General features: G+C 44.7%; 1 protein-coding gene across 1 annotated transcript; it reads right to left on the reverse strand.

The window, feature by feature from the left end:
* Positions 1 to 1,214: 1,214 nt before the first annotated feature.
* On the reverse strand, positions 1,215 to 14,327 carry CFAP20 (cilia and flagella associated protein 20). Its single transcript, XM_059383958.1, has 6 exons — positions 13,976 to 14,327; positions 4,413 to 4,492; positions 3,615 to 3,726; positions 2,843 to 3,031; positions 2,127 to 2,237; positions 1,215 to 1,663 (listed from the first exon to the last, which is right to left on the reverse strand). Exons 1-6 carry the CDS (start codon positions 14,057 to 14,059, stop codon positions 1,658 to 1,660), a joined length of 582 nt encoding a protein of 193 aa, XP_059239941.1. The 5' UTR covers positions 14,060 to 14,327; the 3' UTR covers positions 1,215 to 1,657.
* Positions 14,328 to 14,561: the final 234 nt, after the last annotated feature.

Genomic DNA, 14,561 nt, shown 5'->3' on the forward strand with positions numbered 1-14,561 from the left:
GCACACTCTGGAGGAGGAAGACGTGGAAAAATGCTTCTTGCCATTTAACTTCACAGAAGGCAGCAATGGCAACATCAGAGTCAGCGCTGTTTTTACCTCTTGTCGAAGTCAAAATGGCTGGTGCCCACGATTCCAGAGCCATCCCTGTGGAACAGAATTGAATCCAGGGGAGTTCCCTGGGGCGAGCACAGGATCTAGGATGGCCTTCTGTTCTTTCCTTGACTTGGAAATTCTTGTTACATGAATATTACTTTTCAAAATCCTTTTTTTTAATCGTACAAGAATCCTACACGATACAGTAACTATTCTCTCTGGATGCTAGGAGTAGTTCTGCTGTATCCCTCAAGACCAGGTCTATCTGCACATGCCCTTCTCTGCCCCCAGACTGCTTTCCCCAGAAATGTTGCATGGGGTAGAGCTACATCATCTAAGCATTTCACTTTTCTAAATTTAACTGTTTGTGCCAGGGTCTGTCATTCCACTAACCAAGCATATGCCCAAGAAGTGTGAGCAGGGAAAGTGGGGTACGGTTTCAGTTCTCATGTGATTCAAGTGTTTAAAGAAACACTTTTCTTCAAAGTCACTAAATCCAAGGCAAGCACTTCATCTGGAGCTCACACAGGGACATGGGGAGTGGCTGCCAGGCTGAGAGACACGGGGCGCACTATTATAGAACAGCATGTGCAGTTCCAAAACGACAACTTCCTAGAGTATTTAAGAGCATTCGTGGGTGCCTGGGTGGCTCAGTTGACTGTCTGTCTCTTGATTTGGGCTCAGGTCGTGATATCAGGGTCGTGAGATCAAGCTCTGCCTCGGGCTCTACACTCAGCTCAGTCTGCTTCAGATTCCCTTATCCTCTGCTCCACCCCGCCCCCCAACTCTCTCTTAAATAAATAAGAAAATAAATAAATAGATAATAAAAAGAACTGGAAAAAAAAAAAAGCCATCTAGACTAGAAGCCATTTTGTCTTAAGCTTGATATGGGCCCTAAACCCTAGTAAAATGACTCTACTGGTCATATGCTGGGCAAATTTTTTTCCATTTAGTTTATCTTGGGAGTTGTTCTGCATCAGTATCTACAGATCTGTCTTGTTCTTTACACGCTTACCGCAAGCTACTCCAGAGCAAGAGTGTAGGGGATGTTCTTTGGAAAGAGTTCTATCTTCACATCATAAAGGAAAAAAATATATTTAAAAAAATAAACTAAAAACAAATTTACAAACCAAGAATATAGTATTTTATTCATTTCTGGATTATGAGTATTACACAGCATATACATATATTTAGATAATATATAAAACAATGAATAAACCGTAGGAAGAAATATTGGTCTGAAGTTGCCTTACGGGACATCTTTAAATCTGTAAGTTCGTGGTAAGTGTATCTCCCCACACACTGAGGCAGGCAGCAGGATAAACTCCACCATTCATGTTCCAAAGGACGGCTTATTCCTCACTGTACTTACAATGCAATTATGGCATTATGGCATGGTCACTGGTGTCCACAACAGGGGACACCAAGTAATAGATAAAAGAACCACAGCACAGTAAACTAATAGAAATATTTGTTTTTGTTTTTGTTTCGCATTGTCCTCCAGACAGTTTCCTTTTTAAACTAAGAGCCATGTCCAGGGGCTATCCCTTGAGTTGCATTCCAGTTATTGCTGGAGAAAAAGAAACAAACAGAAGAAGCATCAGTTTAAGTTATCAGAAAATAGATGGTCAGTGCCAATGACACGAAACACACCCCCCCCCCTCCAGACTCTGGTGACACTGCAGGGGACACTGGGCTGTACGGAAATGAATAATGTCAGCAGCAGTCAGGCAAGTAAGTGGCTGCCATTTTGTCAGAGGAGACCGATGAGCCGCTAGAGGTTCGGATGGAAGACATTCTCCAAGGAAGGCTTGAGCAGGAAGCAGGGAGGGGCAGGACCACCTTGTGGAGGTGGGGACAGCAGTAACAAAACATTTCACAGGATTGATCCTGATTCAGTGGTGATGGAAGGAGACCTTAGGATGAAAAGTACTCCAGCCCCCATGTCACCATGGAGAGGCTCTGCAGCTGACCTCAGAAGAGCACACTTCCCCAACTCACCGTCTGGCCTCCTCCAAGGAAGGCCCCCTTACCTTTGCTTTGTTCTGAACTGGGAGATACAGTTTGAACTCTGCTGGCAGTTCATCTTCTGAGTAGAGTCTGTCTGAGAAGTAAACCCGTCGGATGCGACAGTTTGCATGAATCTGTGGGTGCAAGACTTATTTTAAGAAACAAAATATGGGGACGCCTGGGTGGCTGATTTGGTTAAGCCACTGCCTTCGGCTCAGGTCATGATCCCAGGGTCCTGGGATCGAGCCCCGCATGGGGCTCCTTGCTCAGCAGGGAGCCTGCCTGCTTCCCTCTCCGCCTCTGCCTACCGCTCTGCCTGGTTGTGTGATCTCTCTCTCTGACAAATAAATAAATAAAATCTTTAAAAAAAAAAAAAAGCAGGATGTATGACAACCTTGTCTTTAAAAAAATAAAAGGAAACAAAATATGATTGGCCTTCCTCTTTTCTTGCTTCTCCTGGAGCCCCTCCCATGATGCTGTCAAAGCTTCCTCTCTTTTGGCATCTCCTCAGCATGGCTTGGGGTGGGTTCAGGCAAGAGGATATTTTGCTTGCTATGCTCTCCCACTATATCTGAGCAGACCCCTGAATGTGTCCTGGATCTTTCTGAGCCCTCTGGACAGTGACTTGGGCCCCTCAGCCAGAAAGGCACACTGTTCTGTCACAAGAGCCACAAGCCAGCAGCAGGTAGAGCACACTCCCTTCTCCTGTTCAGGCCTCCATCAGGAAAGGAGCTAGTACCTGGACTCTTAGGGTCTCGATATAATTTGTGCCGTACGCCCGCCTAGTGAAGTCTGACAGATTGAACTGAATCTGGTTCCAGCCATCATCCAACCGCATGGGCATGGTACAGATGAAGGGTTTGACTCGGGTGGTGCTCTGGTAGTTACTCGCCCGAAACCGCCGACGCACATTCTTGTCATCTAGTACCTATGAAACACAGAAAAAGAGCCATAGTAACTCTACTTTGGAAGAAGGAGACAACCTTGGTGACGCAAGGGACTGAACTCCCACAGCCTGGTTTCCCAAGGCTGAGGCCCAAGGGAGAATAAACAGACCAGATACAGGTCACATTGGATGCAGATGGCCCGGAAGCAGCAAGTTTATCTTGTCAGTTGCTGAGACATCAGCTGCTTTAGGGCACATGACACAGCCGAGGGCCCACAGACCATAGAATGATTTCATAAACATTCTTCCATTTGAAAAATCACAAGTACTACAACGAAGACCAACAATAACCAGCAGTGAACAGACACACTCTAACCTTCAAGCTTTGCGATCCCATAGCTATTGTTCAGACTTCCTAGGAGCTTGCTGCTGCTTTAAAAACTTGGCATTAAAGTTGTTACTAATACCAAATTTATGTCATAATAATAATGGCTGCACCAAGTGTCTAGCAGAGGCAGAAAAGACACAAAAGAATAAGTATACTTTCCTAGAGCTACTTTCTCTTGCAAGTTGATAGGGTATCCCTTTGGTAGAGCTAAGAGTATACACAAATCCATCTACTAACCTGTACTTCAAAGGTAAAATATTTCTTCAGATTTTTTATAATCATGACGAGGAAGGGAAGTTTAATCCCCAGCGTCTTCTTTGGGTCTGCAGGACACGTGATATATGTGGTGCTGCAGAAAGAGGAGACACTGATAAACACACCGGTTGCCTTTTCTTCTGTGGAACACACCACAAAAACACATGGTCCAAGAGGTAAACTGGAGAGTAGATCTAGAAGATCCAGACACATCATCCAATTATCCCTCAATCCCGATGATTTAAAAAAAAAGAAAAAAATACTGGACTCCAAACACAAGCTTCACACATAGCTAGATATCAACAAGAAAATACCTGAAAAACAAAGCCTGGCTGGCAAGCTGAGCAATTTCCTCCAGTGAAGACAACTCCCCTCTGGTCTAAGAGAGCCATCCAATAATAGAAAACCCAAACTAAGACCATAATAACTGGGAAAACCTCACTGTGGCCCAGGTCACCCACTGGATGATTAGTACCACCCCTCCACGCATGTCCGCATGCCTTGGTCGTATTAATAATTTAACTAACCCACAGCACTTACTATGGCACTTAATGTGTTTACACACAATTCACTTACTCAATCTTCACAATAACCCCATTATCCTTATTTTACAGGTTAGGAAACAGGCCTGAGGGCTTAAGAAACTTGCCCAAGGCCAGGTGTGAGCAGCAGAGCTAGATCCCCACCGGGTCATCGGCCCCACGATCTGTGCTCTATGGACCCCTACCATGCACTGCCTTGCCAGTGCAGTGTCTCTGGGCGAACAGAGGGACTGCCTACCTGACATTTGTTCCTTCAATCTCTAGCACCAGGGACTGGATGTCATTATCAGTGATTCTTTTGATGTGGCCATTCCGTACCTACAATGAAGAAAATTAAACTGATCAGTACTGAAATATTTGGCAATAACTTTGTTAAGATTTTGAAGGCCAAATGGAACCATTTAAAGGAGACCACAGTAACCCTCGGGGCATGACAGAACCGTGTGACATGGTATACTGAGCTTATGTGTCAGCAAGCCATGATATTCCCTCTCTACAGGGTCCCATCAGCCAGCAGAGGAGCTGCAGGTGAGCTGGCAATCCATCCGCCAGGACAATGTTGTACACACTGGGCACGAGGGACATTCATCTACATTCTCTGACTTAGTCCAAATGACAACCAAAATCACAAGACAAGGTAGCTGGTATTTCACAGATGTGGACACTGACACCCAGAGAACACAAATGAGGATCCCGAGAGAGTCAGAATGAACGACCAGGCTTTTCACAGCCCCCGCACTGCCTGACACACTCTCTCCAGAAAGGACGAATGCCACTGAGAAGGAGGGTGGCAACCAAAACATGAAAGCATTCCGCCCTCAGTATGGAGCACCATTTCTATCTTCTACAATGCTTAGTGCTGTGCTCCTACTTCACGTTTCCCTACCTTCTGTTCCCTAAATTCCCGTTTTTATTTTTTTTTTTAAAGCTGCTTTCTTTCTTTCTTTTTTAAATTTAAATTCTAGTTAGTTAACATAGTGTAATACTGGTTTCAGGAGTAGAATTCAATGCATCACTGCACTGGGGGGATACGACCCCCAGTGTCATCACAAGTGCCCTCCCTAATGCCGTCACCATCTAGCTCATCCCCACCTACTTCCCTCCAACAACCCTCAGTTTGTTCTCAATCGTTAAGAGTCTCTTAAATTTCGGGGCGCCTAGGTAGCTCAGTGGGTTAAAGCTCTGCCTTTGGCTCAGGTCATGATCTCAGGGTCCTAGGATCCAGCCCCGCATCGGACTCTGCTCAGTGGGGAGCCTGCTTCCTCCTCTCTCTCTGCCTGCCTCTCTGCCTACTTGTGATCTCTGTCAAATAAATAAAATCTTTAAAGAAAAAAAAGAGTCTCTTAAATTTCAACTATTTTTTAAAAAAATATTTATTTATTTGACAGAGAGACAGCCAGAGAGGAAACACAAACAGGGGGAGTGGGAGAGGGAAAAGCAGGCTTCCTGCAGAGCAGGGAGCCCAATGTGGGGCTCAATTGCAGGACCCTGGGATCATGGCCTAAGCCAAAGGCAGACGTTTAATGAGTGAGCCACCCAAGTGCCCCTAAATTTCAACTTTCTAAAGTAAGAATTCAAGTCTCATCTTTGCCATACACAGAAGCCTTCTTTAGCATTTCATCCCACACCGACCTCTCTTCTTTCTGATTTGTCTGGCTCATGTAGCCTAGAGGTCTTAATTTAGCACCTCATCCCACATTGTCTTGTACTGTCTGCTGCATATGTAGGAGGTATAATATGGGGAGAGATCAATACTCAATATGGATTTCCCTTCTCAAAATAATTCAGGAAAGCAGAATTACCTTCAAGCTCTAAACTCGGAAGCACCTAATATGGACGGAGCAGAGAAAGGCACAGGCATTTTCAACACGGGGCTGGCCTATTAGGGCTGAATGTATTCACAAATGAAAAAGATCTACCAGCTTTAGAACAGTATGCTCCAAAATCATGAGTCTTTTTCCAGGTATAGTGAAAACGGCTGTACTGGACTGTCATGGTCTATGACTCAATCCTTTGTCTTTCCATTGGTCTTGCACATTAAGAGAGAGCATAGTGTCAAGTCTGACAGTTGTATTTTTCAAAACTGCTCATTAATAATATGGCATTTTGTGTTTAGACCTCAGTCTCTATGAACTCTGTTACTATGAATTTGATCCACTTATGGTGTGCTTGGTATTCCTATGTGAGATCAGATGTTACTACTGCCCATCTCCTCCTGAAAGATGCAATTGAGTCTTGCCTCCTCGAAAAAGCCTAAGCCCAAAGGTAGGGATCAAGTATTAAGCATCATTTGTATCTTCTACAATGCTTAGTACTATGCTAGGCATAAACTAAGCATTCAAATATTTGCTGACTCCTGGAATCTGTCACCCTGAGAGTTGGCAAGGATGAATAGATTCAAGGAGGATTTTTAAAAAATTCCTGGATAACACATCCACCATGGGCTATTATAGGAAGCCAGAGAGCCTGGGGTATGTCACAAAGCCCGGGAAGCTGCCAGCGTGAAGAATGCTTTCCCACAAATCAGCCTTTGGTGCCCATTATCAGAGACAGAATGCATGGTAGACGGGCCCCAGATCTCTGCCAATGCAGCATTTCTTAGGTTTTTAAGACACAAATGTCACATTGAAGTGCTTCTCAAACAAAGCTGGCGACACCCAATGCCCTCCTGCTTCAAATTCTGGGCCTCTTTCCCAGGGAGATTAAGAGCACAAAGCCCTGGGTCTGTGTACCACATGCCAACACTGCCCACCTCATCCCCCATATAAACACTCTGGCAATATTCACGAAGCAAAAAACGCGAAGTGGCAATATTCCTCCTCTGTTTGCTAGCCCACAGCTGCTGGGGAAAATCAAGCCGACTTTTTGGTGAAGGAGGAATCAAACAAGAAATTATTTCCATTTCCAAATACCATGATGCACTCACATTGCTAAGAGCTGCCAGTATTCCAACAAGACAATTTTATAACATACCTCTAATTGTTCTAATATTATTATAGTTACATCTAATATAACGTCATTCTTTCTTTAAAAGGTACATAATGGGGGCGCCTGGGTGGCTCAGTGGGTTAAAGCCTCTGCCTTCGGCTCAGGTCATGATCCCAGGGTCCTGGGATCGAGCCCTGCATCAGGCTCTCTGCTCCGCAGGGAGCCTGCTTCCTCCTCTCTCTGCATGCCTCTCTGCCTACTTGTGATCTCTCTCTCTGTCAAATAAATAAATAAAATCTTAAAAAAAAAAAAAAGGTACATAATGCAACATCAAACAGATGGTTAACTTGAAAAGATTAAGGGCTAAAGGACAACTAAAAGGCAACTTGTTGGCAATTTACCCAACACTGCTTGAAAGCATGGCCTCAAATCTTGGGTCTTCTGAAGGTCCCTCCCAGCCCAATGAGAGTTATCTATCCGCTCCAGAAAGCCCAGCGAGATTTAACAGGGAAGAAATGTTAGGAAACTTGCTTCTGCCCATCTCAAAGTTTATAGCAGATGACTTCACTCCAGCAAATGATTATTCAAGTCTTTACAGAAGAAAACAATGCCTTACATTGCACGCAGAAGCCAACAGACTGGAAGTCAAAACAGATTTGATGTATTCTCTTCTGCTTTTACCCAGAGGCAAACTCATTTTTAGCTAGACTTTCAATAACTTCCTAAAGAGAAATTTCTCTCAGCACACATCAACCACCACACTCATAGACTTAATTCTTACAAAATTAATTAACGTAGTCCATAAAACAAGAGAAGTCAGGGAAAAAGGCAGCTTTTTCAAAGGAATGCCACCAGTCTCTCTGGAGTTTTAGGTATTCTCATATCACGAGCTGCCAGAGCTCTGAAATCAAATTAAGTTGGTTTGTTAGTGAATTATGATTTTTCTCCTTTATTAAGTCAAATACACACTGGAAAAATACTGCAAATGCTCACTGGAAAAGAGGGGTGGGGTGGGGTGGGCGCAATTAACCAGAGATAATAAGCACTTAAAGGAAACCTCCTCAAACCTCTCTAGGTTCTAAAATTAGGATCAAAGGGAAAAGGGGTGGACAATTTGGGGCAAGTCCTCCCAACCACCCTCCCTGGCAATCTGGCTGTCACCGCCTCAAACTGTAAAGGTCTTCCAGGAAGCCACCCCCTCCTCCTCAGTCCAGCTTCGGACAAACACATATAACAAGATACACGGCCTCAGAAAGCATCAACTTCCTTTCCTCAGCTCCTTCCAGTTCAGAGGTCGCTAAGCAGGCCTGGCTTTGAAATGAAGACAAAATGAACTGGTCAGCATTTATTGCTTACAGTGGAAGTAGGTTTATTCTACTTCCCTCTCTAAATGAGCAAGTGCCAACTGTTGACTTGTCAATTCTTTTTTATGACACTCTCCCACTATTTAGGTGTGGGCTACAAGTGTTTCATTCCTCCAAAAAATAAACAAAGCCAATCTTGTTTTTTTTTTTTCCCCATGAACTCCCTACCCCCACGTACCCCATCCCCCACATCACCACCTCCAAGCTACGAGCTATAGAACCCAGGCTACTAAGCTATTACAAATGAGAATGGTTCTCAGCCCCTGCAGACAGACACCAAGAAGGGAACCTTCAAGTCCTTCTTGCAATCACTCTCCCAGGCTTTCCATGGTTGCTGGGGCAACTAATAAAGAACACTGATTTTTTTTTTTTCCTTCAATGTAAGCTCCAGGGAGGAGGGTCAAGCTGAGGGGAAAAAAGTACTCCTGGGATAGGGAGGAAGCTGGCCAATGCTCCATATTTTTTCAAGTGTTTTAAAAATAACATATGAGTTGTATGCATTCCCTGCCCCCACCTTTCATTTCTCTGGCTCCACCCACTTATCCTGGTGGACAGCTGAGCCCTCAGCCATCTGGCATCCTAGTCTTAATGACACATGTTCCAATTTACATTAAGCCGTTAGAGCTGTCCATTTCAGCAGGAAAGTTTCTGCTGGCAGCTAGGGGCTGGGACCTAAGTCTGAAAGCAGGCAGAGGGAGACCTCTGTGGGGAGAGCTGGGCATAGCTCTGCCTCAAAGCTTGGGCTTTGCAGGCTCCAATGGGTCAATTAAGTGCATTGCTAACCAGTCTCCCTAGCAATTCCTTGCAAGGGCAAGTATAACCAAAACCTATGCCTTTGTCCAATTATAGTAAAAGCTGTCACTCCGAATAATAAACATCATCAGACTGATCCAGGGAAAGTCTTCAAAACAAAAAACAAAACAAAACAAAGAAAACAAACCACCAAACAAACAGTTGTACTACCTTCCTGCCCAAATGCCCTTGCCTCTGCTACTGGAAACTGCAGCAGTTTAACAATGCACTGGTAAGGTTTGTTAATTTAAAACTGGGTATAGAAACTACCTTTCTGGAAACAGCTGATTTTTAAAACTGGGAACAGGGGAAATAAATAAATAAAATTAGGAACAGGGAATGGGACTCTAATACTATCCAGCAACAACCACAAAGTCTGGTTCTAATATTTAGCTTTGGAATAGGCAAGGAGCAGCTGCAGCTGAAAGACAAGGTGAGAGGCAAGAAAGGCAGAGGAGCTGGTATGAATTAACATTCTCATCTAGTAAACTTTTAACATATTAGACTTAGATTTATATGTGAAATACGAAAACTGTATGTTTTATATAGGCATAAATGGGAATAGAACCATCTGGTATTTTCTTTACAAACCAGAAGTAATATCTACATTAAACAAAAAAGTCCTTTAGTAAATGTAGTATTTGCTGGTCCCAAAAGTTAGGGGAACATCAAGAAACCCCTAATTTCTCCTCAGCTGAGGTCTTGGGGCTCCTGGGTGGTACAGTCGGTTAAGGTCCAGACTCTTGGTTTCAGCTCAGGTTATGATCTCAGGGTGGTGAGATAAAGCCCCACTTCCGCCTCTGGCTCAGCAGGGAGTCCACTTGAGACTCTCTCTCTCTCTCTGCCCCTCCCCTCTGATGCTCTCAAATAAGTAACATTTTTTTTTTAAATTGCAGAGATCTCTGTCATTAAGTTTACAGTGTAGCCAGGCATACAGACTTTCAGAAGCTAATTTCAAGTATGAGGAGTCTGATGAAAAGGAAGTAGAGGTTCTCTAAGGGGATACAAATGAACTTAACCTGGAGGGACAAGTGAATATAAACTAATGTAACCTGAGGAAGTGCCTTTGCACTGTGACCTAGAGACTAATGAAGAGTGGAAGGGTGGGTCCCAGCAGAGGGACCAGCAGGTATGGAAGCCTTGAAGGTTCGAGAAGGGTTTCAGGTTCAGTGGGAGGTCACTGCTAAGGTGAGGAGCCTGGGGGAGGTGAGCCTGGAGAAGCAGTGAAGCAGGCACCAGACCATGTTGAAGTAGGCACCAGACTATGAGCTGTATGGCCTAAGAGCCATATTAAGGCTTTGGGACTGGGAAAGCCCTGGTACAACGAGAAAATTATCCTAATCTCTGAAGTCTGACTTTACTGCACTTCCTATTCCTTCGCATCAGTTACAGACTTTCTTACTCTTGAGCAAATCCCTCAGTTTCCCACCCTATTTGATACTGTATGCCATAACTCTGCTGCCAAGCATTTCTTATATACACCTTCATTTAATCTCCATAATCATGGGAGGCGGTAGCATCAATACAAAATGAGAAAACTGAGTAGGTAAGTACTTGCCCGAGGTTACACAGCATAGGAGAGAAGGCAGACCCAGGACACAAATCCACACTGTCCCAACTCCAGCCCTGGGGTTTCAAGGTAAAATACTTTTCCCTTTAAGGAACTGGCAGTCTAGTGGGAAATACACAGTAAACTGGCAACCGCCATTAAGTGTGCTGTAGAGGGCCACAGGCGCACACAGGAGACCTAACTTAAGCTCCCAATGAAATAATGTTTAAATTAAGATTTAAAAGATGGAATGGGGGGAGGTAGTATGAACTTCAAGGAGTGTAGGATAAACGCAAGTGTTACAAATATTAGTAACCACGCCCGTGAAAATGGAGTTTGTCAATTCACTGGTGTTAGGAATATGACATTCACTCCTCACATTCATAAGAAGACACAGAGCCTCAACAGAAGCCAAACCTAATTTTTCCAAGATTATTCTTCACAAAAAACAAGTATAGAAATTCTGTCTTCATAAACTCAGAAGGAGAACAGTAAAGTTTGTGAAATCAAAATAGTAAAAATAGCCATATGTAACTACTGGCAAAGGTCAAGGCCATTTCTAGATAATTGTAGGCAATCCATCCCTCCCTCCAACAGACTGTCTTTACTACAACTATACCTTACTCCCTGAGAGCAGGAAAAATGTCTTCTTCTCTTTTTTTAATCTTCCCAAATATACACAGTGCCAGTGATTTAACTGTGGCTCAATAAATCTTTAGTAAGTCTATCAATTCCCAGTGTTTCCCCAACTGGGTTGGATTCCCAGCACTTCCTGAGGACTTTGTAATATAGCCGAGAAAAGGCACACTGTCCTATGAATAGGACAACAAAGCCTATGGATCTAACCCCAAACTACTTGCCATTTTCCTTCCTTACCTTTTCTTGCCCCAGGGAAAAAAATTCACCCCTAAACACTTTTCAGTCTAAATAGGAAAAGTAGAAACATAATTAACTTTTACTATTACAAGAACTTTGCCTGAAATGAGTGTTACTCTAAATGTTTTGTCTGTTTAATTTATTCCATGTAACCCTGGCCAGCTGTTCTAATGTTTTCACACGTGTTTATGTCATTAGGGTACCATCTGACCTCTAGTGGCGTTGTTAAGGGACACAGTGCACCATGGTTACTTTGCTTTCATGTTCCGTGTGTAAACATGTTGACTAATCAAAAAGCTGCATTTGAAAAAATAAAACACACTACAGAAGACCAAGCTCCGGAAGGGTTAAAATGGTCAACTCTGGTAAGTTTCACCTACCAGAAATGCTAAGGTCTCACCACCCCTGGAATTTTTTCAGGGGGAGTACGTTCTCTGACCTGCTCTGTAAACCCCTCTTAGATTAGGTCGCATTCTCTAGTTCGATTGCCTCATATTGACACTTTTGTTACAACTCCATGTTCAGTGGCACCAAGGCCACTCTCTCCATGACAGTCTGTAACTAAGTCAAGCCACATCCTTACAAAGTTCTCAGGTACATTCACTCCAAGTTCTCTTTGCAGAGATGAGATTTAGAGTTTACAGCGCTTACTATAATGTGAACAAAACCATGGAACTGAAAAACCTCAGTAACATAGGGGAAAAAATTAAGGAACTGCTTTCCTGTGTAATACTCTTGGTATTAGCCTGAACTTGTGGATAGAAGCACTGTGAAAGGGGCGCCTGGGTGGCTCAGTGGGTTAAGCCGCTGCCTTCGGCTCGGGTCATGATCTCGGGGTCCTGGGATCGAGTCCCGCATCGGGCTCTCTGCTCAGCGGGGAGCCTGCTTCCTCCTCTCTCTCTCTCTCTCTCTCTGCCTACTTGTGATCTCTCTCTGTCAAATAAATAAATAAATCTTTAAAAAAAAAAAAAAAAAAGAAGCACTGTGAAAGAAGAAAGATGCTCAAGTTTTTCAGATAAGCAAAAGGCTCAAACAACCCACTATATTCAGATCTTTCAACTATCTTACAAAAATGACATTAAGAACATACCACCCTCACTGCTTCTTTGGAAATGCAGATATCCCTAGTGATTACAGGCAAAAGGCTATCTGTGTTCTCTCTCAATCTCTAGGTGGCCCAAAATGCTTATCTGGGGATATGGGAAGACAAAGATTTGTTCTGAGAAGAAATCCAAGATTCTTGACTTCATGACAGATAAACTGTAGATGATTCCACATCCATCTCTAGAAAAACACCATTCAACATACCACTTCTTTCTGTTGTCCCCTGAGGAATCACCTGTCTTTCACAATAGAGTACCTGTCTTAACTTAAAGCGGGGGGGGGGGGGGGTACAGCTGACAGAGAACATGCATGAGAAATGAAATAACGAAGTCAAAAAATGCAGACCAACTCATAGCATGCTAGACACACATGTCCCCTACTCAATACCTCCATAAAGGAGACGAAGGGCAGGGTCATCATCTCCTGGGCTCAGTGAAAGTGTTATCCAGTGGATACCTCAATAAAAATAGTGAGGCTGGTACTTGGCTCTGAGCTTATTACTCCAAACAAAACTTTATCACTATTCTGCAATTTTCCTGATGTAGACATCAAGCACGGAAGGCACAGCACAGACCCCAAGTAGCAACGAATGTGGAGCAGGTGCCTAAGGGCACCGACTTCTAACCTTGTTTGAGATCACTGTAAGGAAAGGAGCGAATGAATCAAATCCAAACACAACTGCCTTCTGGCTTTGTCCCTGTGAGGATGCCTGGAACAAAGACTCTGTGTCTTGTGCCCAGCACAGTGCCTGGCACAAAACAGGCTCTCAGTAAATATTTGTGAAATCAGTGAACAGCAGCTTCTTTCATCTCTATGTTCCCAAAGCAACCTCAGTTAAGTTTATGCATTTCACGCTAGGATATGGGCATTATATGAATGGGGAAACCGAGACTCTGGGGAATTGACTGACCAAGTCAAGACGGTGGCGAGGGACCACAACCACACCACAGCCGCAGGACACTTAAACACCAGCCACGCGCACCCTACACGCAACCCCCATCCCCTTGCTGACAAGACGTCCATACATCGCGCCTCTGTCACACCAGCCTGGGGACAGGTCACAGCAGCGCCCGCCTGGCCTCCCCGGAGCTCCAACTCGGCACAACTACCCGCCATCCCGTCCCGAACCCCCGGAGGAGGGGGCGCGGCCCCTGCACCCCGCCCTGCCACCGCCTCCCAGCTCCTAACCTTTTTGTCCCAGATCTGCAGGGGTTTGCTGCCAATGCTGTAGAGGATGGAGAGGAAGCCGCTCTGGAATGTGTTTTTGAACATCTCGCCCGCGGCCTTCCCAGCCGCCCCGGAGCCGACCTCGATATGAGCACCAAGTGGCTAAGGGAAAGCAGGGGCCGGTCCTGGTTCGAAGATGAGAAGCTGCGCTCCTGGCCGCCTGATCTACAGTTCCCCGCGGCTAAACTTGGGAGCCAGACTCTAAGTCCTCGAGTTTCAGCTCTCACAAAATTAACGCAACCTCAATTCGGAAACCACAGCAACTGCCGCCCGCGCCGCTCCTCCCGCCTTAAATGGAGGCGACGGGACGTGCGCCGCGTAACATGGATCCCTCCGCCTATTTGACCCGCCCCCTGAGCGCGCGGAGCCCAATCCTGCCACAAGAATCACGAACTTCCTGTCCCTTCCGCTCTTAAGTCCCGCCCCAGTTCCGCCTCCTTGTGGAAAGAACTCAGTTGTCAGGGAACTATTTTTACTTGGTAGTCCCTCAGAGTTGCTTTTAGAAGGCGGAAGGAGATAGAGGATTGTGGAATGTGTGGTACGCGAA

Source organism: Mustela nigripes, chromosome 17 (assembly GCF_022355385.1).
Source record: "Mustela nigripes isolate SB6536 chromosome 17, MUSNIG.SB6536, whole genome shotgun sequence".
Taxonomy (NCBI): domain Eukaryota; kingdom Metazoa; phylum Chordata; class Mammalia; order Carnivora; family Mustelidae; genus Mustela; species Mustela nigripes.